At 41.7% G+C, this 24,752-nt stretch overlaps 1 protein-coding gene across 9 annotated transcripts in view; it reads right to left on the reverse strand.

Moving 5' to 3' along the window:
• Positions 1-26: 26 nt before the first annotated feature.
• hoxb3a (homeobox B3a) overlaps positions 27-24,752 on the reverse strand; it is a 72,144-nt gene continuing 47,418 nt past the window's right edge. For 6 of the 9 annotated variants that reach the window (XM_052049695.1, XM_052049698.1, XM_052049694.1 and 3 more), the window contains 3 exons: positions 17,363-17,432; positions 10,074-10,768; positions 27-4,410 (listed from right to left, as the gene is read on the reverse strand). In XM_052049695.1, the coding sequence (XP_051905655.1) occupies positions 3,536-4,410; positions 10,074-10,647 (1,449 nt within the window). In that variant the 5' untranslated portion in view covers positions 10,648-10,768; positions 17,363-17,432 and the 3' untranslated portion in view covers positions 27-3,535. Of the gene's footprint in view, positions 4,411-10,073; positions 10,769-13,438; positions 16,148-17,362; positions 17,433-23,125; positions 24,044-24,752 lie in introns of those variants that run through there. The other 3 variants (XM_052049699.1, XM_052049704.1, XM_052049703.1) reach the window with 3 other exon arrangements.

A 24,752-nucleotide genomic window follows, 5' to 3' on the forward strand; every position in this document is an offset into this window, starting at 1 on the left:
TGTCGAAACATTGAATGAAACTCTGAATAAAGTAACATTTTATTAAGGAATTGTTGGACAGACAACTCTATAAACACTTAAATATAAAGTTGCTAAAGGGCAAATAAAGAAGTCTTGTTCTCCAAAAAGACTTTTTCTTCTTCCCCCAGCTAATAGGTTGTCAAAATTCTACAGTATGCGCATGGATGGGTTACCAAACCCCATTCTGCAGTTTCCTTGTACATAGCAAGACATGTATGTACAAGGGTCACTGTAGGAACTTAAAAAGTACTTATTCGCTATCAAAATACAAGAACTAAAAATGTAACTTCAGTACAATCGACAAAGAAGAAACACAATGTTGTTTTTTCTTTCATAACAGGTAAATGCTAGAAAATTACAGTTTTTTTCTCAACATAAATACATGATGGATAAATAATGATAATGGAGAGAGAAAATTCTTTTCAACTGGTTATAACAAATAAATATTTTCTGTGAATAATCACTTGGACGCACATCTGTGAAAGACTCTGATTGGAGAGCCTCCCTGAAAATATTATTATTATTTTTTTACTGTAAACTTAAAAATGTAAACTCTAAGTGCAACAATGATGCCCAGATGCCAAAAGCATGTGTGTAAATTGTACTTTTTAAAAAAACATGAGCATATTTCCAGAACATCAAGGAGTGTAGAGTGGGCCGAACACACTTAATGATTTTAACACTAAGGTCATTATTTTAAAAAAATGTTTTGTGTATTGTCCCAAACTCTTCTTACAGACGCTTCAAACAAATAAACCATTTTTTTTAATGTGCACACATTTCTGGGATTAGCATTTTTGTTCAAATATATACCCTGTATCCATTTTAAAAGTTAAGATATGTGGGGGGGCGGGGAGACAACAACAAACAATATAAAAGAATGATGCCCACCTATTTATGTAAACCCTTCCATCAGTGAAAGTGAGTGAGAAATGGGCATAAGCATAAATAAAAAGCATTCTCAACGCTATACCCTGTATCAATGATGTGCGAAAATAAGGTTATCAACAAATTTTGGAACAACGTCAGCAGTGGATGTTACCTGACTGCACATTTACCAACCGTAGGAAACTAGCTTAGCATTGCTGTGTGTACAAAGGATGGGATGCTAAAGTACCTAGCGAGACTTTGTATGTACGCATGATATTCTCGGGGATCTATCGCCTTGGAGCTTTCCAAAAACACGGTTGGAGTGAGAGAAGAAGTGACCGAAGGTGTCAAAATTGTGTTCAGATGCATAAATAGAATTGTAGAAAATTGTTGCCCCTCGTCAGAGGGTGTGTGCTGTTGTGACATTATCAAATACAATTCGGTTAGTGATTAAATCTGTATCCACACAGGAGGTGAAAAGAGACAGAGGATTACGACTCAGCGTTTTGATGCACTTACTAGACAGGCAAGAGTGAAGAGTGCGAGCTATTCTTTCCTCTCTCTAAGAGCTCGACACACGCGGCTCAGATGACTACACCATGTGTTGCCTGGAGGGGAACAAACCTCACTGTCATTAATCGAGCCACCTCAGTAACTTCCCATTAAACGCTCCACTATTTCATCTGGAAGACCTCTTTGTATACGGGGCTGGTGAGGTATCTAGTATTTAAATGAAGTCTCAATCAGTGTCATTCAATAGAATATTAATGAGTATACCATTTGCTCAAGTGATCGATGATTTTGAGATAGATGAATTTGAAAACGTTTAATAAAGGCTTTCTATGAAACATCCATGCACCCATTTTCTAAACCGCTTCCCCTTATGAAGGGTCGCGGGCGTGCTGGAGCCTATCCGAGTTTTCTTCTGGCAGTAAGCGGGTTACACCCGGAACTGGTTGCCAGCCAATCGCAGGTCACACATAGACGAAAAACCATTCGTGCTCAAACTCACACCGAGGTACAATTTAGAGTGTTCCATTAAACTGCCATGCATGTTTTTGGAATGTGGGAGGAAACCGTCGTACCCGCACAAAACCCACACAGGCACGGCGAGAACATGCAAACTCCACACAGGAAGGGTAGAGCCGGAATTGAATCCTGCGCCTCTGCACTGTGAGGCTGACGTGCTAACCAGTCGATCGCCATGTCGCCCTTCTATGAATCTAATTAACCCTTTCATGCACCAATAATAATAATAACCTGTAACTTGATAGCATGGTAAACTGTCCACTGTAGTAACCACTGTCCCTGAAAGCGCTAAAGACAAATAAATGGCTCTTTTTTAGGTTGTCACGACTGCACTCATGAGTTTGGCAGGATAATACTATACTAACTTCATCCATCCATTTCCTATACCACTTGTCTCCAACAGGATCAGTGCTAACTAGAGCTGATCCTTGCTGAGTTTGGGCGAGAGGCGAAGTGACATTCTAGACCAGTCACCAGTCATCAAATAGACAAACAATTAACACGAAAAATCAATTTAGATCAGTGGTCCCCAATCAGTGGTCCGCAGACCAGTATGTGGAACCAGACCACACAAAGAAACAATTCCACACACCCTTTTTTTTCATTGGATATATAGAAATGTTCATGACAGCAGCCAATCAAAGTTGACCTTTTGTTTCTCTACTTTGGTTTGCCAATTGAAAAAGTTAACAGAAAGTAAGAATAAGACATAAACAATGACAGAGCGTGTAGCTAAACGCGCATCTGACGGACATCCAAGACTTGGTTTATCTTCTGAAGATGAAGATATTTGACAAGAGAAATTTCATGGCTAGTGTAGTAGTAGCTCCAAAGCAACCGTTATGCATGATGTGCCATCTAAAACAGGCAACACAACAATTAATGTTGAATCATTTGTACCACCCATGTGGTGATGTGGAAATCATGAAAACACAAGTGGAGTTTGCCCAGCCTGTCCAAGTCGCATTGGCAGTTGCGCTGCTACTCACTAGCCACGTCGCTGATACCAAATGAAGGATCATAACTTAAAAACGAGAATGCTTTCATTTTAAGGCAGATTCATTATTCCCGAGGGCTCCATTTTTTATCAGTCCACAGCATGATTATATTTTGTTCAAGCTTTGCTGGTCTGCCAAAAAATGGTTGGGGACAACTGATTTAGAGTGTTCAATTGGCCTCAAGGGTTTTTATTTAAAATTTTTTTTTTAGAATGTGGGAGGAGGCCATAGCACCCAAAGAAAACATCACAGAAAGACGTGCCGCCCACTGTTTCCTTGTACAGCCCGCTCCTTATTTAGTGCATACTTGTAGAGACGAGCGCTACAGAAGGAGTTTTCTGTTTGAAATGAATAGATACAAATCCAAATTAAGTGCTTTTCTACAGGTAAATACAATGGCATATTGCTAACACCAATGACATCAATATAGGGCCAAAACATTGATTACTCCTGTTTGGGGCTGTAAAGCATAAACCACTGAATTGCTCCTCTCTGTCTCCTTTCTGTCTCTAATGCCTTTCCTTTTCCTGCAGGTGAGTCCCCAAGTGTTAGTTCAGCTTGTTAATTGAGTAACATTACTTGTTCTGTGTGGTCTTCCTTCATTTTTCTTCCCGTTGCTACAGGTGAGTGAGCTTGGGTGCTTCTTGAATTCTGCCCTGAGTCGAGGTGTGGTGCGCCGAGAGCTCGGTGTACGTTGCATGAGTGGGCGGGTCGCAGGGACCCGGGGGTACCCCTCCGCTCACATGATGCTGGTTAGTGGCTGACATGGGGCCTGCACCATTGTAGTCAATGGTTTGGTGATGGGATGGTGTGGGGCCAAGGTGATTGAGGCCATACATGGAGGGCCCAGAGCCAGGCATGGCTTCCACATAGCTGCCACCCCCCACATACACTGGACTGGCCTGCATGTTGGCGGGAGTTCCAAAGCTGGTACTGTTGGCCTGTACGAGGCCATGGTGAGGATGCGGCTCACCGTAGTCTTGATCTTGGTGACTATACTTCTGTTGTGGAGGGCAGCCCTTCATTGGGAGATTGGAATAGGCAGTTGACATGGAGTACGAAACCCCTTGGTGAGGTTTCCCAAAGGATGGGGGAGATGGGGCGTCGTAGCCTGACCCTCCGCCCCCACCACCCCCAACTAATGGGTGCATTGAGTTGAGATAACTAGCAGAGGATTGCATGGGCAGAGGCGGTGAGCTCGTTGGTGAAGGCCCTCCTGAGCTGGAACTTAATCCCTTGGACTTCTGGTCCTTTTTGTACTTCATGCGTCGGTTCTGGAACCAAATCTTGATCTGGCGCTCAGAAAGGTTGAGCAGATTGGCCATCTCCACACGCCGTGGACGGCACAGGTACCGATTGAAATGAAACTCCTTCTCCAGTTCGACGAGTTGGCCGCTGGTGTAGGCTGTACGTGCTCGCTTGGATGAGGCCGAAGACCCGCCAGTAGGACTCTTCTCACCGCCGCTACCACTCTCACCTCCACCTGATGCTGCTGGGAGAGGAAAAGGACTTTAGAGGAAGCTTAACAGGGTGATCAGAGTGGAATGGAAACAAAAAAACAAGATACATGGAAGAGACAGCAGACAAGGAAATGAATGATGAAATGATAGCTGATTCAAAGCGCCTAATAATGTGCTACAGCAACTCTTACACTGTGACTTTTTATATAACTTCTCTGAGTAGTTTAAATGAAAATATTATTTACGTTTACATCAGTATATTTGTTAAGAAGAAACGTTGACTTATTTTTACTTGATTCCATTGAGTGCATTCTGCTCACTATATTTGTACCTACTGAATATAAAATTACTGTGAGATCTTTTTGTGTAAGTTCATCAGTGAAACTCACACCTCAAGTGCTGCCACATTGCTCAGTTTCAACAATCCAACGTCTCCACAGCCCAACACAGAAACAAGTTTTCTAAGTGACTCATTTATGTGACATGGCAGAAACAGCAAAGGAAACAACGCTGTGTGCCTCACACTCAGATTTTATGCTAAACCCCTGGCCTCACATGCAATTCATAGTACAGATACATTGTATGTGTCTGCCCAAAAAGGTCCATGTTTCCACCAACAAGAATTCCACTTCGAACATGAGAAAACAGTGGCAGATTAGACCGTTTTAGTAATTTCGCACACGCATGTTCGGAAAAGGGCGGTTTGCACCACTGTGGATGTGAACACACCCTTGGCTTGCCATCAATCAGAGTGGCTCCGAGCATTCGCTTTAAATGTGATGTGACCCATTTCGACAGGAGGTCCAATTGCACAAAGTATGTTTATAAGGAATTGCAAGCAAACCTCCACGGGCGGATGATGTTATGTTAGAATTGGAGAACACAGATATGCACTGTGTGAAGTGGGCACTTGAAGACCCTAATCCTTCTTGTCCATGTCAAATCCAATGACATGCACAACACATTAGCAGACCTCAGAATGTATCTGACTGTGCCCCGATCAAATACACCAAAATCACATTAGACTATGGGCTCAGAAAACGTGGTTCCTGCTGGCATATAGTTTAGAAAACTTTCTGACAGCAAATGTCACATGAGCCCAGCATTGCACAGCGTGAGGAACCAATTTCCCAAACAGGCACAAGGAGGCTTGCACCTGTATGAAAATCAGGATAAGACAACATTTCTATATGTACCGTCTGTGAAAAGAGAGCCGTAAGTCTCACGATGGCCAATCAAGAACGCCAAAATCAATTATGCTAATTATCACTGGGTGATTCGGATAGATTGCTGAGTCTGTCCCGTATCTGACATCTTCATGAACGACTACATGGTCATATCGTTTTGTTCCCAACCTTAATTTATAACCTTTTAATTTACTCAATGGCACATTTCCAGGGTGGCCTGGTGGACCAGTGGTTAGCGCGTCGACCTCACAGCACAGAGGTCGTGGGTTCGGTCCCAGCTCCGGCCTTCCTGTGTGAAGTTTGCATGTTCTCCCCGGTCCTGCATGGGTTTTCTCCGGGTACTTCAGTTTCCTCCCACATTCTAAAAACATGCATGACAGGCTGATTGAACGCTCTAAATTGTCGCTAGGTGTTGGGGTGTTCATCTCTGTGTGCCCTGTGATTGGCTGGAAACCGGTTCAGGGTGTCCCCCCGCCTATTGCCGATAGACGGCTGGGATAGGCTCCAGCACTCACCATGACCCTTGTGAGGATAAAGCTGATCGGAAAATGGATGGATGGATGGATGGATGGCACATTTCCAATAGGGATGTGAATCTCAGCACTGAGGACGATTCGATACACATCGCGATGCACTGCCAGCGATGCGATACTTAAACGATACATGGAATTTTCTGGCCATACGATGCGATACGTTTCACCGTCGTCACGATGCGATACGATGCGATACACATTAAGTTCAAATCAATGAGATCCGATACGATACAATGCAATTTGTTGCGATATTGTGCAATTAAACATGATGCAAATAAGCAAAGAAAAAAAGCTTCTAAAAAGATGGAATTCAGTATGGTATTACAAAAAGGATACCACTTTATTCCTTATAAACAGTAGAACTTGTAAAACAACTTATTTAAGCCCTTTCACAATTGGGTTTTGTGCAAAGAAAATGTAAACAATTTGGCACCTGAGACTCACAGCTGTTGCTATTGTGTAAACACAAACAGACTATTCTCACTGAGTGTCTTATATGAAATATAATAATAATATATATATATATATATATGAATCTATAGCGCAAGATGTCCACCCATCCACTGTAAGTGCAACTCTTTGTGCACTGTTCAGCGACACAGTAATCTCACTTCTTACTTTGTTGTACACATCGGGAATATGTAAGTGAACACAGACCTGTCTGGTATTTTATACCTGGGTTCCAAAACGTGCACGAGCTGTCTGAAACCCTCGTTGTCCACCACGCTAAGGCTGGAGGTCTTTGCATATGAAATAAGCAGTGGCCTTAGTTATAGCCATTGCGCGGTCACAGTGAGTTGCAAGGGGACTCCCAAAAGAAGAGGCAATTTTTTTCTGATCCTGACCTGGTTTACCAAGCGTTTCTCCGGTGTCCGACGAAGAACTGGGCGTGGAAGCGGGGGAGCGGGAGGGAAACTTGTCGGTGATCTGATGGCATCGTTTTAAGTGGGTCTGCATATTTGTGGTGCTGCCGTTGTATGGCTTCTTAGTGCGACATTCCGTGCAAATTACGGAGGTTTTATCAAGCGTTCCGTCTTTCTTTTCGAAGCCGTAGTATTTCCAAACATAAGATTTGAATGTTACGGCTGCATTAAATATAGTAGTTTCCTCGCCTCCCCTTGCGCTAACTTCCATAATGTTTCGCTAGTTGTGTACTGGACTGTATGTGACGCACGGCTACCGTCCGTATTCAACACAAAACGCAAAGCAATGATGGTGCATTCATAGCGCCTAGGAAAGGGCATACAGGTGACGTTTAACATGAATAAAACGGCGCTTGAATCGGATTTTACCGATACCCATCAATGCATCGTGATGAATCGCGATTTCACCCGTCAATCGCATCGTACCCAGTGAATGAGCCAATGCACTCGGATCGCGCACGTGCGCATCGATGTATCGATTAATATCGATTATTTTCCACACCCTTAATTTCCAAGCCTCGAACAGTATTCTTAACTCGTTCACTCCCAAAGACGTTTTTAAACGTATTTTCAGACTTGGTCCAGAATTGGCTGGTAAAGAATGAGTTAATCAGCATACCAACCTTCAAGCAAAAATGTAGGACAATAACTAGGACTGCAAATATGACAACATAAACAAGTCTTTCTGATCGACTTATGAGGACTCTAGCTGCTAGCTTAATTGTTGTGTGTTATCAAGAAAAACTTTTTTTTAAGTTTCTGTCACATAGTATACAAAATTCACACGAATAAAGATGTTTCACTTTAGGTATATGGACGTTTTTGTTTTTTGTTTTTTTTTTGGTTCAACAAAGAGGAACAGAGACGGGAAGCATTAAGACACAGATACAAAGACACACACGAGCACACACACACAATATTAGAAAAGGGAAGCAACCAATCAACAAATTTCAGCAGAAAGTGAGTGGACTTTGACAAACTTGACCTGACAGGAAGCTGACAAACCACTGAACATGGACGCCAAAGTGCTGCTTGCACTGAGCCCAAACCACATTTTGTCAACAAAGACATCTGCCAGCTTTGGTCACTGGAATGCTACGCCCCACCACACACCTACGTCTTTGAGGATACATGCACATGTCCAACTTTTAACTTGACTCACTGCCCTCACATTTGTGCAACCCAGATCCCGTATATGTCACTAATCACACAAGAAAAAAGAACAACTTCACTCACCACTTATTATACAGTATATTGGAGTATTTATCCTGCTCATTTAAAAATCAATCTATCCGTCCTTTTATTTATTTATTTTTTATCCTCATTCGAGTCGTGGGAATGCTGGAATCTATCCCAGGTGACTTTATGCGTGAGGAGTGATACATCCTGGACTGGTTGCCAGCCAATCACAGGGCACCTATAGACAAACAACAATTCACACTCTCATGCACACCGAAGAAAAATGTTTTCAATTAACTTAACATGACTGTTTTTGAAAAGGTGGGAGGGAAACAGAGTAGTAGCAGAAAACCCACACAGGCACAGGGAGAACATGTGAGCTCAACACAGGAAGGGCAGGATACGAACCCATGACCTTGAAACTGTGAGACAGATGTATATACTGTCTATATATACACATATATACAGTATATATATATGTGTGTGTAAGTGTGTGTCTGTGTGATATGACCGGATTTAAAAGTGACATTCCTCTTATTTGAGTATTTTTTTTCTGTCTGCATTCTTAGGTAGGGGTACTGTGCAGGCAGAGCATAGTATCCCCTGATATTAGTTGTCAGCACTTGATAACAGTGGCAGTTATTAAGAGACAGAGCCCCTGCTACTGGTTGTGGGCAGCTAAATTACATCTTGGCCGCAAAGACAAAAAGCCCCTGCAGCAATCACAGCAGCAGAAAGACTGTGAGCACAAATCATGCTGAAGTGGCCTTCAATTCACATTGAGTTCATTTAAATACCACAATACTGGAATGGATAATGCTAAATGCAAGAGAGGGACATCGTTTAGGAACATGTTGATTGACAGAGTAAGCTGGCAGGCTTGTTAAAGGGTGTGTATATTTTCCTATTTAGAGTCTCGCAATTTGGCAATGTTTTTTTTTCAGAGATGCAAGTAAACTTTTCTCGATTAATTTTTCACGTCAATTCCAAATCTGCCCTCATTTTTTTTCTCGAGATAATGAGTGTCAAACTCATTTTTGTCGCGGGCCAGATTTCTGTTAGTTTGTAAGGCCGTTACCGTATGACTGAAACCATATAAAGAAGTAAAAACTGTTTTTTCCCCCCTATTGTTTAACATATTGCAATGAGGGGTTTCATAACAATAAAATGCTTACAGCATCTCTCTTATTTATTTCGACTGAAAGTTTGAAATTTTGGTAGCGATTTTAGGAAGCATCATGATAGTTGACATCTTTGATTTGCTTTTGTGGGCCACATAAAATGACGTGGCGGGCCAGATCTGCCCCCCGAACCTTGATTTTGACACCTTTTCTCTCAAACATCAGGTTTTCATAGTAATAATGACAATATAATAGTAATAATATAATATGTAGTATAGTATTTTATTGAGAAATATTTATGAATTAAGGATTAGGTTCAGCTACAGGTGGATTTTTTTTCAGAGACCGCAAAGCTTTTAATTACAACATATGGTAAAATCAGTGTTGTGCAAACCTTTATAGGTCAAACTTAAGGATGTGTTTTAAATCAACATTAAAAAAATGTTTAGGAACACATAAAGGCATCTCTGATTAAAGTTTGCTGTTGAGTTGTGTAATTAACTTAATTGAGTGTTTTTTTTTTAAATTATCATTGTATTCTTTTTCTAGATATGTTTGAATAAATATTGCCATTATAATAAAGAATTGAAAGGAAATGTGGTGATGGGGAAACAAAGAAAAAAATGGGGGCAAAAGGTCTTTTACGTTATGGAAAGATATGATGAAAGTAGCATTGGAAGACCAGAAGAGATCCAATTCTTTGGTCGCCGACTTGGCGGAGTTAAACAATAAAAAAGATGGGTAAAACACACCATTGCCCGAGTTGTTGCTGGGTGAACAGTTTTTCTGCTTGGTCGCTTGGCGGGACTCCTTCATCCAGGGAAATATCTGCTTGGCCAAAGTTGGGTTGGAGGGCATCGAAGAGGAGGAGGAAGAAGTGGAGGATGACGTCGAGGAGGAGGAATTTGATGACTTGCTGGGGCCTGATTTGGGGACTGATGAGGCACCAGCACTGCCCCCTAGCTGCTGAGCGACGGTACTGTCATCGCTTGGATTGGGGGCCAAAGGTGGGGAGACTTGGGAGCCAGTGAGCTGCTCAGGAGGGAGGGTGGGCCTCATGCAGCTGCCATTCAGCTCCTTGTTTTTGGCGAGCTGTTGCTGCTGCTGGTGCCCACCGCTCCCACCCAGTGTCTGCAAAGAGCAGGCAGATCGGTGGTAAGAGTCAACATCCAGATGGGTTGCCGACGGGAAGATTGGCTGATGATGAGACCCCGGGACTTCATAGCCCCCAAAGCCGTTGGCAGGTGCAGTTGCTGCCCCCTGCACCTGATAAGATGCGTAGCCACCAAAAAGAGTTGAGTTGTCGTAGTATGTTGTCTTCTGCATGTCTGGGAAAGGCGGCAATGTCTTCTTTAGCTCCGGCCCTTGTTGAGAACCACTGCCGGAAGACCATTTGGCACCAGGGGTCACGTGACGGTGTCTCTCAAATGGCCCCCTGCAATCTGACCTAAAAGGTTAGGAAAAGCAGAAACAAGAAATGAGAGAGATAAATCCATCTTCTGCCACTGAAAGGCGCCATGACATGAATAGAAACCGGCGCTTTTCTTCCCTCACCTCCTGCCCCCCTCCCTTCTGAGCCTGAGCACAGACTGCAGATGCTCTTGTGGAGGGGGCATAAGGAGGGCAGACCTCTTTCTTTACACACACGCGCGCACACACACACACACACACACACACATAAACACGCACACACGTCAAAGAAAGACATATATACGTACTGTATGTAGTCTGTGACTAAAAGTTCGAAAAAGGGTGGCAGTAATGAATGCGCAAGGAGGAAAATGGAGTACAGTGTTTGTGAAATAACATTGTAATAACATTAGCAAGTACATGAAAACTAATAATTGCATAATTAGCTATGACATTCAAATAAATACTGTTGACTTGACTTAAACTACCCCTGTGTTTTTATCGCTTAATATGAGACAAATTATTTGCTATAGACACATTTCCTTACATTGTTTCAGTGTTTGTAAATCCAGTTGTGCGTGCGTGCATGCAAGCGTGTGTGCGCTCGTGCGTGCGCATGTGTTTTAGATAAGGTATATCCCAGCATCTCTGTTGTCAGTCATAATGACCGAGACATTTTTTTTGAAACATCTGAGGGAAATTGGTCACTCTGTAGGCTGTGTTTTAAGGTGACTAATGCAGGTAGTCATTTCTGTCAGTGTAGTATTAGATTTTAGGCTTGACTCTTGGCTCGTTGTTGCTAATTTAAAGGCTGTCATTGTCACACTTAAACAAAACTGAAGGTGAATGTGGTAGATGGATGGATGGATGGATGATAGATAGATAGATAGATAGATAGATAGATAGATAGATAGATAGATAGATAGATAGATAGATAGATAGATAGATAGATAGATAGATAGATAGATAGATAGATAGATAGATAGATAGATAGATAGATAGATAGATAGATAGATAGATAGATAGATAGATAGATAGATAGATAGATAGATAGATAGATAGATAGATAGATAGATAGATAGATAGATAGATAGATAGATAGATAGATAGATAGATAGATAGATAGATAGATAGATAACATGTGAGAACACCTGGCATTTTGTTCCGCCCCTGGAATTTTAACGGAGGGATGTATTTTAAGGATGCTCGTCCTTCTACTCACGGAATAATAGAGAAAGCGCATTTATTGTGCTTCAAATTCGAGTTATGTTTCATAACAATGGCACTGTTGCTAATAGCCATTCGTTTTGGCACGTGACAAATTTTCTGTAAAAAAACGTACAGTAAATTATTTGGATTTAAATAAATATCCGATATTTAAACAAAGAAACAAAGATGGAATTAATCTTTATCTCCCTAGAATTCAAAATTATGAAGAACATAATCAAACTAAATTAAGGAATAGGTTTTTCCACATGTTTAAACCTCACATGTGTTTTGAAATTATCATTATTTGTTTTTTTTTATTTATCGGAGATGACACAGTCCAGCTCCACTCCAGCTCTCAGCACGTCACACATGTCAGCCATTTATCTTCCGCTAGACAAGCTGGAATCCTAATTATTTACTCTGAGGAATAGTCGCAAGCAAACGGGGGGAGAAAAAAAAGAAGAGAGCGAGACCATGGCAGTGAGGGTAGGAGGACTAGGTTATTAAATCATAGCTGTTTCGCGATTAAAACGGGCCACGTAATGTCTTCGCCCCTGGCTTGTAAGGGCTACAGCTTCATACAATCAACAACTTTCTTTGACGTCTCCTCCGAATAATGCACTCCAAGTGACACAGGCACCCCAACAAAAACAAGAGAGAGAGAAACGGAGGGAGAGGTCGGCCTTTGGTGTCCAGTGACTGCTTCATCCTGTGATATAAAATTACAAATGGCGCCTGCCGTGACGCATCGTGCCAGCTGGGAGACAGGAATCATATATACAGTATAAATATTTTTTAACACGAGGAAATGCTTTTTAAATAGAACAAAAACGGGGGTAACTCTATGTCGTACGTAAACAATACGCCGATCGGTGTTGTGGCCATGCGGCGTATGCTATTGACGTGCCGTTAATCACAGTTAAAAGAAACACATTTTGGGGGGAACACCCAAGCACGCACAAATATATACATACATACATACATACATACATACATACATACATACATACATACATACATACATACATACAAACATACATACATACATACATACATACATACATAAATCAATAAATAAATAAATAGATGGATAAATAAATCACGAGGAACCTTGAAAAAAGAAGAGAAGTAATCTGAATCGAAAGTGTCCGATTTTGTTTATTTCTTTAAAATTAAATAAACAAAGCAATAAATAAATAACGTCGGAAGAAGTGAGGGAATGGATGATAAATACGAAAAAGAGAACGAAGGGGCTTGCCGAATAAGGTGGAGGGGAGGGGGTCGGAGGGGAGGGGGAGGGTGCTCTATTAGACAGTTTAAAGCATAGTGAACTTTAAAGCATAGTGAACTCTTGTTGAACCAGCATTGGAAGTCACGCGAGTCATAAATACCGAGCCAGCCCCAAAACTGCACGATGCGTAAACACATGATATTTCTGTTCTGTTGTTCGAGCTCGTACATTAGCGCCTGGCCTGCCCGCTGGTGGGGGCATGCTTACCTTTATTAGCACCGGCGGTCCCGGTACAATCTCGACAGGACCCAGCAAGATCGCATCGCAGGTGAGTCGTCACTGGGACATCTCATAAATCATTTTAAAATAATGAAATGAAGGAAGAATCCTGGCGTTTCCCAGTCCTCACGTATTTTCTGCGCAAGCTGCCGCGAGGTTTTCTCGCCTAGCGGGCGTCTGTTTGCAGCCACCACCACCGCCGCCACAGCACCACCACCACCTCCAGGCGCCAGCGGCCGCGGACGGCGGCAAGGCGGACGCCGTGTGACATGAACGGTCAGCGGATGAGAGAGGTGGACAAATTCAAGACTTCCGTGAAGGTAGGGGGTCGGTATACAGGTGGAATATGCGGACGGGGTCTGATAGCCTCCCGACAGGCTATAGCTAGCTCACAAGCTGAACGATCTTACCGGGAGCTCGCCTGCTGCCTGCTCCAGACCCCCCCCCCCCCTTCCACCTCCCCCGATCCCCTCCACTCCACTACCAGCCTGCCTGCCTGCCTGTCTGCTTGTACCGCTGCTGGTTGATAAACAATGGCTTCAAATGTCTTTCTTTTTCAGTATGTATCGCGCATCGGACCTCCCAACACAGATAACCCCAAAGCAACACAAATTACGAAACCGTTAATTATTCATCTATCATGGTTTTTCGTCATCGTCTGGCTTCCTTTCTTCTGTATCCTTAATATATCACTACACGAAGATCTTGGAGCTATGCTCCAGATTGACGCTTACAGGATCGCGCTATAGTGATTATTTACCCCATTAAATTATCGATATATTTTTGTTGACCCTCGGTTAGGAGCGCGTATTTCTGAACTCAATCTATGAGTGTGTATGGTATATCTCCAAGTCTCCACCGTATAGCTCAACTTCGCTCACACAAAATGTGAATTCATACCCTCGCAAAATGAAATGTCATTTCATCTGGTTCCAAGAACGACGACAGATTTCGCATCCCGTGACAATACCACGTGGACACGCAACTTTAAGGCTCAAATGAATAAACATTCAGCTGTAATAATTACTTCTCTGAATATTAATTACAAAAAAAGATTGCTTGCGGGTAAAGATAGTTTGCGCAATGCCTTTTTAAAACTGGTCTTTAAATGCAACAAAGGCAGCAGGGAACGCGTTCATCTTTTAAAATCTACACAGTTAGTCATACTACAGAAAAACGCAATCTAATTAAATACATTTATGAAATGCACGAGCTGTCGTGCAGCTGCCATATTATCGCATTTCAACCGTCATTTGAATTGATGTATAATTTTTTTTCTTTTTACTTTTTTTAGCAAATAGTCAAAATAACGAATCATTGGCATACTTACGACATAACGCAACATCTACATACGATGAGAAAATGACAACATTTACACACTGCACTTGTGTTGCTGAGCATCCATATCCATTTGTTGTTCACAAATGGTTGCTCTAAGGGCTAGCGCATCCTTGCAGGGGAAATCGAGTCAAAAAACCTTTATGTTTTACGTAGCTCCAATCCAAACACGGCATTCTGATTGTTATTGTGTTATAGAATATGAATTAAGCGGCAAAATCCACCTGTTTTAGTAATCTAAGGGGGCGGCCCTTTTCACACTTGCTTTTGACTGAAAATGACATCACAGTTCACGGCATCGGAAACAGCCAATCATGGCTCAGCTTGTAAAATCCACGTCACCAAATTCAGAAAGGGGGTGACCTCTTCACTCCACAAAAGCAATATTAAGTTTAATCAGGATGTGGCGTTTAAGACTTTCGGGGGTGCATAGAAAATATTTTAAAACATGACTTGACTTCTCTTTAAATCGGGATAGTGACAGTCCGTTTTGGTTTACAAAGAATGTGACTTTTTGGTTGTTGTATGCACACAGACAGACAAAGTTACAAATAAATTAATCGTCTGTTGTATGCCACTGGAAACTACTGCAAGTCCGAATTTTGAGATACAGTGTGTGTATTGAATCACAAATGGCCTTAATGTTGTGTGGTATTATCTATGTTTTGGTTTGAGCAGTCACGTGACATTGGAATGTAGCTGTGATAATTGTGAAGTTGTTTGTGGTGATTTATTTGCTCGTGTTTGGTGACTCGAAAGCAATACAAAAAAGCACTCGAGGGTTTACCCTCTTCCTCTCGCACTTTTGGAGAGTGTGAACTTCATTCACTTGCATGTCTAATATTCAATGTTTATAATCCCTTTGTCCGTCCATCCACCCGTCCCATCGTTCGTCCATCTATGTCTTTATCCATCTATCCATTTTCTATAATGCTTAATATGTTCAGGATTGTGTGGAGATGGAACCGATCCCAATTGACATTGGGCGAAAGACTACACCCGGGATTGGTCGCCAGTTAATCACAGGGCACATGTAGAAGACAAACAAACGTTGACACTCACATTCAGGCCATCAGTGAGTGGGCACAATATCCTCTTCTACAGTACAATGAGTAAAAGTGTGGACAAAGTTTTGAATCAAATTTCAAAAATAACAGCGCCCAAACGAATGAGTTCAAAAATAAGGGCACCCACACGTTGCCACAGAATATAGCAGTTAGCATTCGCTGCGAAGAGAATCTCACAGTCTGCTTAGCCTCAGACTCCACAGCGTGGTTTATTTTCAATTCCCCTCGCCCTTTCTCTCTCTCCCTCTCTCTCTCTCTCGTTCACTCGCTCTCACTCTCTCGCTCACTGTCTTTCTCTCCCCCTCTCGCTCGCTATCGCTCCCTTTCTCTCTTTTTTTATCATGCAGGGCGTTTGGACTAACGTAAGATTTATGAGATCTCTCGCTTGCGCGCGCGTGCGTGTGGAAATGTAGAGCGAGTTAAAAGCAGATCACAGTCGTTGTTGGCGGTTAAAAAGTGAGGATGAGCTCCGTGTAGGTGGAAAAAGGTGGGAGCCGAAAATGTGCAAGTCTGCAACGTTTTTATTCAACGCAGTCTTTTGTGTCAGGGATCTGCTAAGACCGCGTTACTCATTAACAAAACGTATAATCAGCGTTTTTTTCTACAACGCGCAACAGCGTGGGGGAGAGACATGCACCCCGAGGGGATTTACTTGCGCGTCATTGTGAAGTCGCGCCACTGATTGCGAAGAATGGCGCTTGATTTTTGTATTTTTCTTGGATAAATCAATGTTAGAGTGGCGGATCCAACATTTCAGATTGCCTAAGGATTGTTTTTTTCCTCTCAAGACCTCACACAAGGAGATGCATCGAGATGTGATTTTAAAAAACTTTTGAATATACATCGATTGAAAAGGCTATAAATGCCAAAATACCCCGTTAAAATTTGGCTTGCTATAGCACAGTAATAGTTTATTGAGTTCCTGTTTGAGCGAAGTTATGATCCCAGTACTGAAACGTCATTTTAATGTCGGTTACTGCTGGAATACAATTCATGCTTTTACAGTAGTTACAAGGGTCTCTTTTATTAGTCAACTGAAGAACACACGAGCTCGCTTGTTTCCTGTTATATTTATGTCACGCTTATGTATCCGCACAAGCCATTATAAAATTTAACCTCGTTGAATGTACGAATGCAAACATTGATTCCGGATATCTTTATACACTGTATTATATTAATTATTTCATAGTATCTATATTTACATCAATCATATCTTGCAATCAGGAGCTATTAATGTTTTAAGTCGCTTTAACACACACACACACACACACACACACACACACACACACATATATATATATATGTGTATATATATATATAATATTATATATATATATATAAATTTAAAAAGACATATTTACATTTTTTTTTTTTTTTTACATTTTCAACACCCAGTCAAATCGAAATCTCTCTCCGAATCACTTATGGCTCACATACATGCACACATTTATAGTCCCAAGTGATGAACTTTGAAGAAAAAAAGACAAAAATACAGCGTGAAACTCACCGAGAGAGTTTCTTCTATGTCCTGGTGTATCGATGGAAAAGGGCAGCCTCCACAAATCTCCTAAGATCTCCTGGTGTTGGAGGCACAGAATGGAGAAATAGAGGAAGGGGGAAAAAGATGGCATCATAAGGTCTTGCAAATCCAATAGAGAACAAAAACCTTGCGTACTAATGGACAGATATCCTGACCTTAAACGATTGCCCACTGTCATATCCCGGAACCAAGCAACATGAGCACATATTGCTGCACTCAGTACTGAAGTGGACTTTATTGATTGTGAACGTTGTATTAATTACATGAAACAAGTGATGCGTGTTTAAATATGTCTAATCGAAAATGCAGGTTGTATATTTTTTTTCCAATTCGTTTTGTCAAAAGATTCTATATTGGTTAATTAAATAAATAAAAATAAAATAATAACAAGTGATTTACAATTTTTTCTCAATTCCAGTCAGCCTTTCTAACCAACCGCCGTCTTCGATGTGGAGGTATCAGATTCGGGCAGGGTGGTCCAGCTGCTTCCAAGCAGATACGCATCCACAGAGGCCATAAATAACGTCACCTTTCTTGGGGCTCGTGGCATAAACGAGCGGGCAAATTTACGTTCTCCTCGTTTTTGTAACGCCTCGTGGTGGTCAAACTCGGTGAAAATCGATCATTTTGGTGTTAATTTTGTACGAATGTGTATTAATTGTACAGGAATGCCTACGCCGCGATTTTGCATTGCAAATGTAAGTGATGGGATAAAATGACGGTTCCACTCCGCCTGGAATTTGGCTCCTGACAGCGTTTCCAAAAGTGATAAATCAAAAGCGAGGCTTTTTCTACATTCGTGGTACCAGCACCACTCTACAACCACTTCTGCAAGTCCCTACCTCCACCTAAAAGTTATTTATTGTTTCCGCCCTTGCACTCACGCACAGCTCTGGCTGTCGTCCATCTCCATCGAATCATCAGCCGGGCTTTCCTCACAGTGTTTCCCCACACTTAGCCCCTTTGGTACGCTACAAACTTGGAAACACGAAGCGAGCCGCATGTGCGAGTGGAGAAGTCAAACGTTGTCCAGAGAATGATGGAGACCCGATTACTTTAGCTAGCGAGCATGTAGGCCGAGACAAAGGATACAAGGAGGCCGCCTCCGCAATCACAGAATAGCTGATGAGCCAACATTTAAGCAAAATAGGGCACCGAGGCTTTTGTATGTCTGTTAAAAAAACACATTTGAATAGATTTTATTCGTAAAGTAACTGTTAGCAACTTTTATAGCGAATGTGGCGTCGTTTTCTTTTCCCAGCAAGCTTTTCCTATATACGTTCTATCTAAAACCGATCCGGTACGTTGTGTAATCACATTTTTCCCGTAGCAGAAAATATTGAACGATTGTAGGAGTTGTTGTTTTATCGAATAGCTTGGCTTGGATTTAATTATTTCCCGAAAAAGGGATACTTCCCCTATGTACGCCATTTGCGGTATTTGTTAAAAGTTAATATTTTGCGCATAATTAATTCGATACTCTCATTATTTTTTATGGATATTAAATAACTTTAAAAGCGATTTAAAAATAATATAACTACCCGCCATGTTCATTAAACAGGTAACTTGATAACTATCGCAGGATGTATCGGATTCGACTGCACAATGATATTACATACCAATAACCCAAAATTATACACAAGCAGCTATGCCTCATGTGTCGTCAATCCTGAAAGAATGAAGCCATATATCTGGTCAACCACTTGGAAATGCCATGCATTATGGCTTTTTTTGTGGGTGCGTGTCCTCTTCGTTGTCAAATTTGTGTCTCTTGTCCAGCAGTAAGTTTGCACACGTGCACGCGTTAGTTAGACCCATCGTAAACTACTCGTATGTTGAAAATGTTGTCGTAAAAGGGAAATATATCACGATATTGGTGTATTTTTCAGCTCTGGTGTGTTTTCCAAATTAAACGAATTAATTACTAGCACTAATAGTAAATTGAATAAGCCTTCCTTTAATTTCCTATATTTTTAATTATATTTGAAAATGACTTAATCGATCCACCTTGACGTAATGATATTGGGCTACCGATAACTATTTATTAATAAGCGACCACAAGTTAAGTCAGTGTATACAGTTCCTCCTACAAAGGAACATTTCTCATCAAGTCCATTTGAAATTTTTGTTCAAGTTTAATGAGGTTGAACAGTCATGCAGCATCACCACTCTGACTAGACACACTGACACACTAAATGGGAAGCGACGACAAGCCTTGCATTGTGATACATTTCTATCTCTTTCCTTCTTCCTCCTGCAGGCAGATGACACAAAAGCGCAACATTTCAACACTGCTTTCACATCACTCTTTCTGTCAGTTTGTTCCACTACATTTTTGGTTGTAACTCAAAGCTGGATAGTTTGTTGCTCTTGCATTAGTATGCTATTCCAATCTTTCCATTACTTGATACCTGCTGTTTGTGATTAATAGAGACACATCATTCTGACAAATTTATATATCGAAATATATACACACTTTGTGAAATTATGCTGTAACAAATTCTACTGACCAGGAAACTCATTCCAAATGCAAATTCTACTGCAACACACGACAGGCAACTTGAAAAAGCAGCACTTGAATTGAAGTGTGTTTGATAAAATGTCATCTTTCAGACCCGACTTCTCCGAGATAAATTTCACGTTACACAACATTGGCAGTGCCCATTGTGGATGCAAACACACATTAAAAGATTATGTTTAGCCTCCTATAATTTTGGAGTTTTGGTATGTAATCCAAGGGAACTTGTGAAGTTCAATTGTTAAAACAAAACAGACTCAATGGCATAATTTGGTCAAACCTCAAAATGAATGAAGGGACCAACAAAAAACCTTTTTCTTTCAGCAGATACATGCTCAGCATCTTCAAACACATAATATACCCTGCTAATGCTAAACACGTTTGTCAAAGTCTTGAGCAATGTTTTTACTCAGAAGTTCCATGTTACGTATTTACTCCTTCCTAGTCGTCTAGAATATGGCATTCGCACACATTTAGCAAAAAACGAAGGCTATTTTTGTGACAGGCGCAAATCTAGCACGGTGCAGTGTAAATCTGCCCTGGGGCATGTTAGACCAAGTGTTGGCCATTTCACATACTTGCACAAAACAGCTCAATTAAAGGTATACTAAATTTACTGAGCCATTTTCAGCAGTAAAAAGTTCATATTTTGTCTATAATGAAAATGATAACTCCATTATTTTTCATGTACATTTAACACCTTCAAAAATGCCTTTTGCCACTTGCTGTCAACTGATAATGACATCACACATGCTCAGGGTTCCGGTAAGAAGCAATCACGGTTCTTATGACGTTAGCAAGATTAGCTTCTTTTTTTTTTTCTTTTCTTCTTTGTTTTTGTGGGCCTGACAATAGCCGGCCCAATTTCCCACCAATCAAAGGAGCTCCTCACATTGTCTATAAATGTGGCACACTCACAACTTGCACACAGAGTGCGGAAAAGGATGCTATGATATGTGCGTGGCAAGCGCATTATCAGCGCTCTTAGCCGGTGTCACTGCAGACAACGTTAGCAGGTACCGAAAAATAATAATGTCCTCAGTAAATTGATTTTACATTGGTTTGTCGGTTTTGATACCCGTCTATTCATGAATGAAATACGCCTGACAACCACATGTCCACGGACCTTAGAATCTGTCTGCCTGTGCCCCTATTAAATTCACCGAAATCTCGTTAAACTACCTTTGCCACAATCGAGATTTGGTCCAAAGTAGGCGTATCCCGTCGTCTGAATTTTTGAAGACAAATCTTTGCACCCAGCATAGCGCACAGTTTTCTGCCAAATTGGCAAAGCGCCACAGCAAGCCAGCATTTACACATACACCGTCGATGAAAATAGAGCCCCATGTGTCACCAACTACATTTTTGCATATTGAATCATTTCAACTCGTTTTAGATGACGTACAACAACTCCTCAACTCAGATGGTGACCCAAGTTGCATTTTCCACTCCAAGGATTTTTACATTACACCTTATAATGAGCAATCCCTTTACCACCATGAATTTCAAACTACTTTTGCTGTAGGCAAGCGCACAACTCGCCAACAATGGATATTCAACACATCAGCACCTTCCATTGAAGAAGAGTTAATCTTTATCTGAGGTGCTAATCTTTAACCTCAAACTCAAAAGAAGCCTTGACATGGGGGGGTGGGGGGGGAGATGGAGGGAAAGAGATGGAGAAAGATAGAAAGAGAATGAGTGTGTTGGGGGGTTTTAGGAAGAGTTAGGGTAGGAGTTAAACATGGTCTTGCAGAACACGTGAAGTTTGCGATTCACCGATCGTGTGAAGAATGTAGCAGCACAGCATATATAATAGTTTCCAACATTAAGTTTGCAATGAGCCAATTTGCTCGTATGAACAGGATATTTAATGAAAAGGAATGCTGTTTAATTTCTTATAGTAATAAAAACAATAATTTGATCAAAACATTTTTGTGAGTTTATTGCACTTTATGGTTGTGCCAAAAACTGTCTCCGGCGAGGACTATATGTGTGATTTTTGGAGCGGGAAGACCATGCAGTTTAATGCGCTAGCCCCGAAACATTCTGTTAAGTGCATCTGGTTTCCCATCATTAACACTGTACTCAAGTAAATCATCAAGCTGACGGTTTGGTGTGTTGCGACTGCTGTCTTCTGAAGAAACGTCACATCGAGTGAAGACTAAACTAAAAGCTAAGATTGTCCATAAACCTTGATGCAACCTGTTTGAAACTACAGTCACGCTATGATTTTTTCACTTAATTATATTACCATTTACATTATATGACTGATGTATTGGTCATATAATTCATATTCACAACTGCAATATATTTCCACCAGCGTTTTCCTAAAATTGAAACAATAAAATTGGAATGTGATCAAGTCATGAGGCCCGCTGGCAGATGGGCCAGCGATATCGTCACAGTAAAAGCAGGAGAAAACTGCTCCAAGATCTCCGTGAGGTCAATGGTGCCTGTCCTATTTCACACACCGCCGCATTATTTTGTATAGTTTACCTTCCAAATGTATTACACCCATATATTGCAACTGATCAAGATGTTTCGACAGAAGTGTCCAAAACCAACAAGAACTATAAGGCTATAAACTGCAATTGTTATGCCACGCATAAGAGCCCCTAAAATCTAGCAACGGTCGAACTTGTGACCCCTTCACACTTGGAAGCACATTGCTGAAATTTGAGGATGGACAGAGGTGGGGGGGGGGGGGGACAAACGGAAGACAAGAGTGTGGTGCAAGTTAGAGTAAACAATCTTTTCACACCATCATAAATCATTGTGCGCCGAGAAATCTTTTTTTTTTTTGTTCCCCTTACACCTGGCTGCCAGGTCCTATTTAATGCATCACACACATTCTCTTTCTTCCTCCTCTCCCCTCTTCTTTCTTTCTCCCTCGCTCTTTCTCCTTCCTCTTTTTATGGGGGGCGGGGGGGGAGATAGAGATAGAGAGAAAGAGAGGGAGAGAATAGCGAGGCTGCTGACTGTTTGTTACCTATCGTGGGGCATCTGTCTTCATCGAGGGAATCAAGTTTTTGTCCACTAGTGGCGCTTGCACGTGGGGACGACGCGTGGACGTCTCAGTGAGGTCCAGAGGAACACTGTCATGCAGCACATTTGGTGACATCGCGCGTGGGATCGGCGTGCTTGGGAAATCCACGTCGGCAGAAATAATGACCGAGCATGCAAAACGCACACGCGTGAGCACAACTTACCTGGATTTGCTTTCGGTGAGGTGACGGTTCCCTCGGATCAAGTCTACTCTGAGGACAATTTGACAGAAAAGAGAGCACAGTGTTCTCTTTGGGGAAAGCGTGGATGGATTTTCAGTGCGTATTTCAATGCTCACGCTGCTGGCTGGCATGGCTATTATTCCCAATCGTTCAAAGGCAGATGTGGTCTGCTAAATCTGGGCCCCTTTTTCTGCTGTCAAAAAAAAAAAAAGACGCGCAGGCGCTCTCTCTGCGTTTTCTTCCTGCACTGCGTTGCGGGGAGATTACCTCGCTTCTTATTCCCAAAGCATTTGTGCACCAACGAGACGTGATTAAGACTGGGTCTGCTAAAATAAAAAAAACCCTACTCGTTATATATTCTGTAATGTTTTTTTCTGACAATATCATCCACTTCTTGGCTTACGGTTCAGCAAATTGCTACTAACCTGCTTTTCTTTCTTCACATTTTCCTGCGGTGGTTTGGACCCTTCGGTTCCGACTTTGCCTATGTGCGAGATGTAGCGAATTGACTGAGTGAACTGTTCCTGAACCAAGGAGCCGACTGAGAGCCACGAGATGCCTAAGCAGTCGGGGTGAAAGGAGGGGGATTCTGGTTCTTGTCCCTATCCAATAGGGCAGTCTGGTTTAGGTGGGCTATGGGGGTCAGTGAGGTTCGTTTTGACCTGCCTGTCTGTCCTTCCTGCACGCGGCCCAGATGTTGGATATTACATGGCGTCAAACTGAGAGCAATCAACTGTGGAACAAGGTGGTGGCGAGAGGGGGCGGGGGGCATAGCTGTGCACTTTGACGAAATTATTGCCGTGCTCCTCCAGCGTGCACTTAAAATAGCACTTTCAGAATAAAGATCCAATGCAGTTAAATACCAAAAATAGGGAGAGAGAGGAAGAGTTTACAACCAGGACTAAGAAAAAAAATAAGGGGGGGGGGGGCGGGAGTGGGGTCAAAAGAATGACCAAAATGCTCTTATGCTCGTCATGAACTCTCACATTTAGCGACTGACCAAATACCTTTTTAAAAAGTGTTTAAGTTGAAAAGGATATAGTTGCATGCTAAAGAATTGGATCAAAGCGGCTGCTAAAACGCAAAGGGTAAAAGAGGAAAGGAAACACGCGCTTGATCGTGTCAGTGTGTCTTTCTTTGTACGTTTTGTGTGTTATCTTCCCACGCGTATAGACTCCCCCCCACCCCCTCGCCGCCACAGAAAAAAACAGACACAACGAGAGCCCAACAAAGATAATAATAATCATAATAATAATTGAAATCATAAAATAGAGCAAGATCCAGACTTATATATTTTAAAAAGGAAAAAAATAGACTGGTTCATTCGGATTTTAACAAATGTAAACTTTTTTACTGAGGGTACTTTGAACTCTTGAATCATTTGCCATGCGCAATTTACGGAGCCTTGTTTTCTCTTGATTTATGTTTGACTGGTTCGAAGTCTGATGATATTTTATCCTTCCCGTTTGTTTTGGTCTATACTTTCTGTACTTCGATCGAATTGTCTGTATATATACGTGTTTTCTAATTATTTACGCATCACATACCGTAGAATAATCAAACTACGATGCACCTTCGCCCTGGCGCGTTTTTTTTAATGCGGTTATTA

The sequence above is a fragment of the Hippocampus zosterae genome, chromosome 17 (assembly GCF_025434085.1).
Source record: "Hippocampus zosterae strain Florida chromosome 17, ASM2543408v3, whole genome shotgun sequence".
Classification (NCBI taxonomy): Eukaryota; Metazoa; Chordata; class Actinopteri; order Syngnathiformes; family Syngnathidae; genus Hippocampus; species Hippocampus zosterae.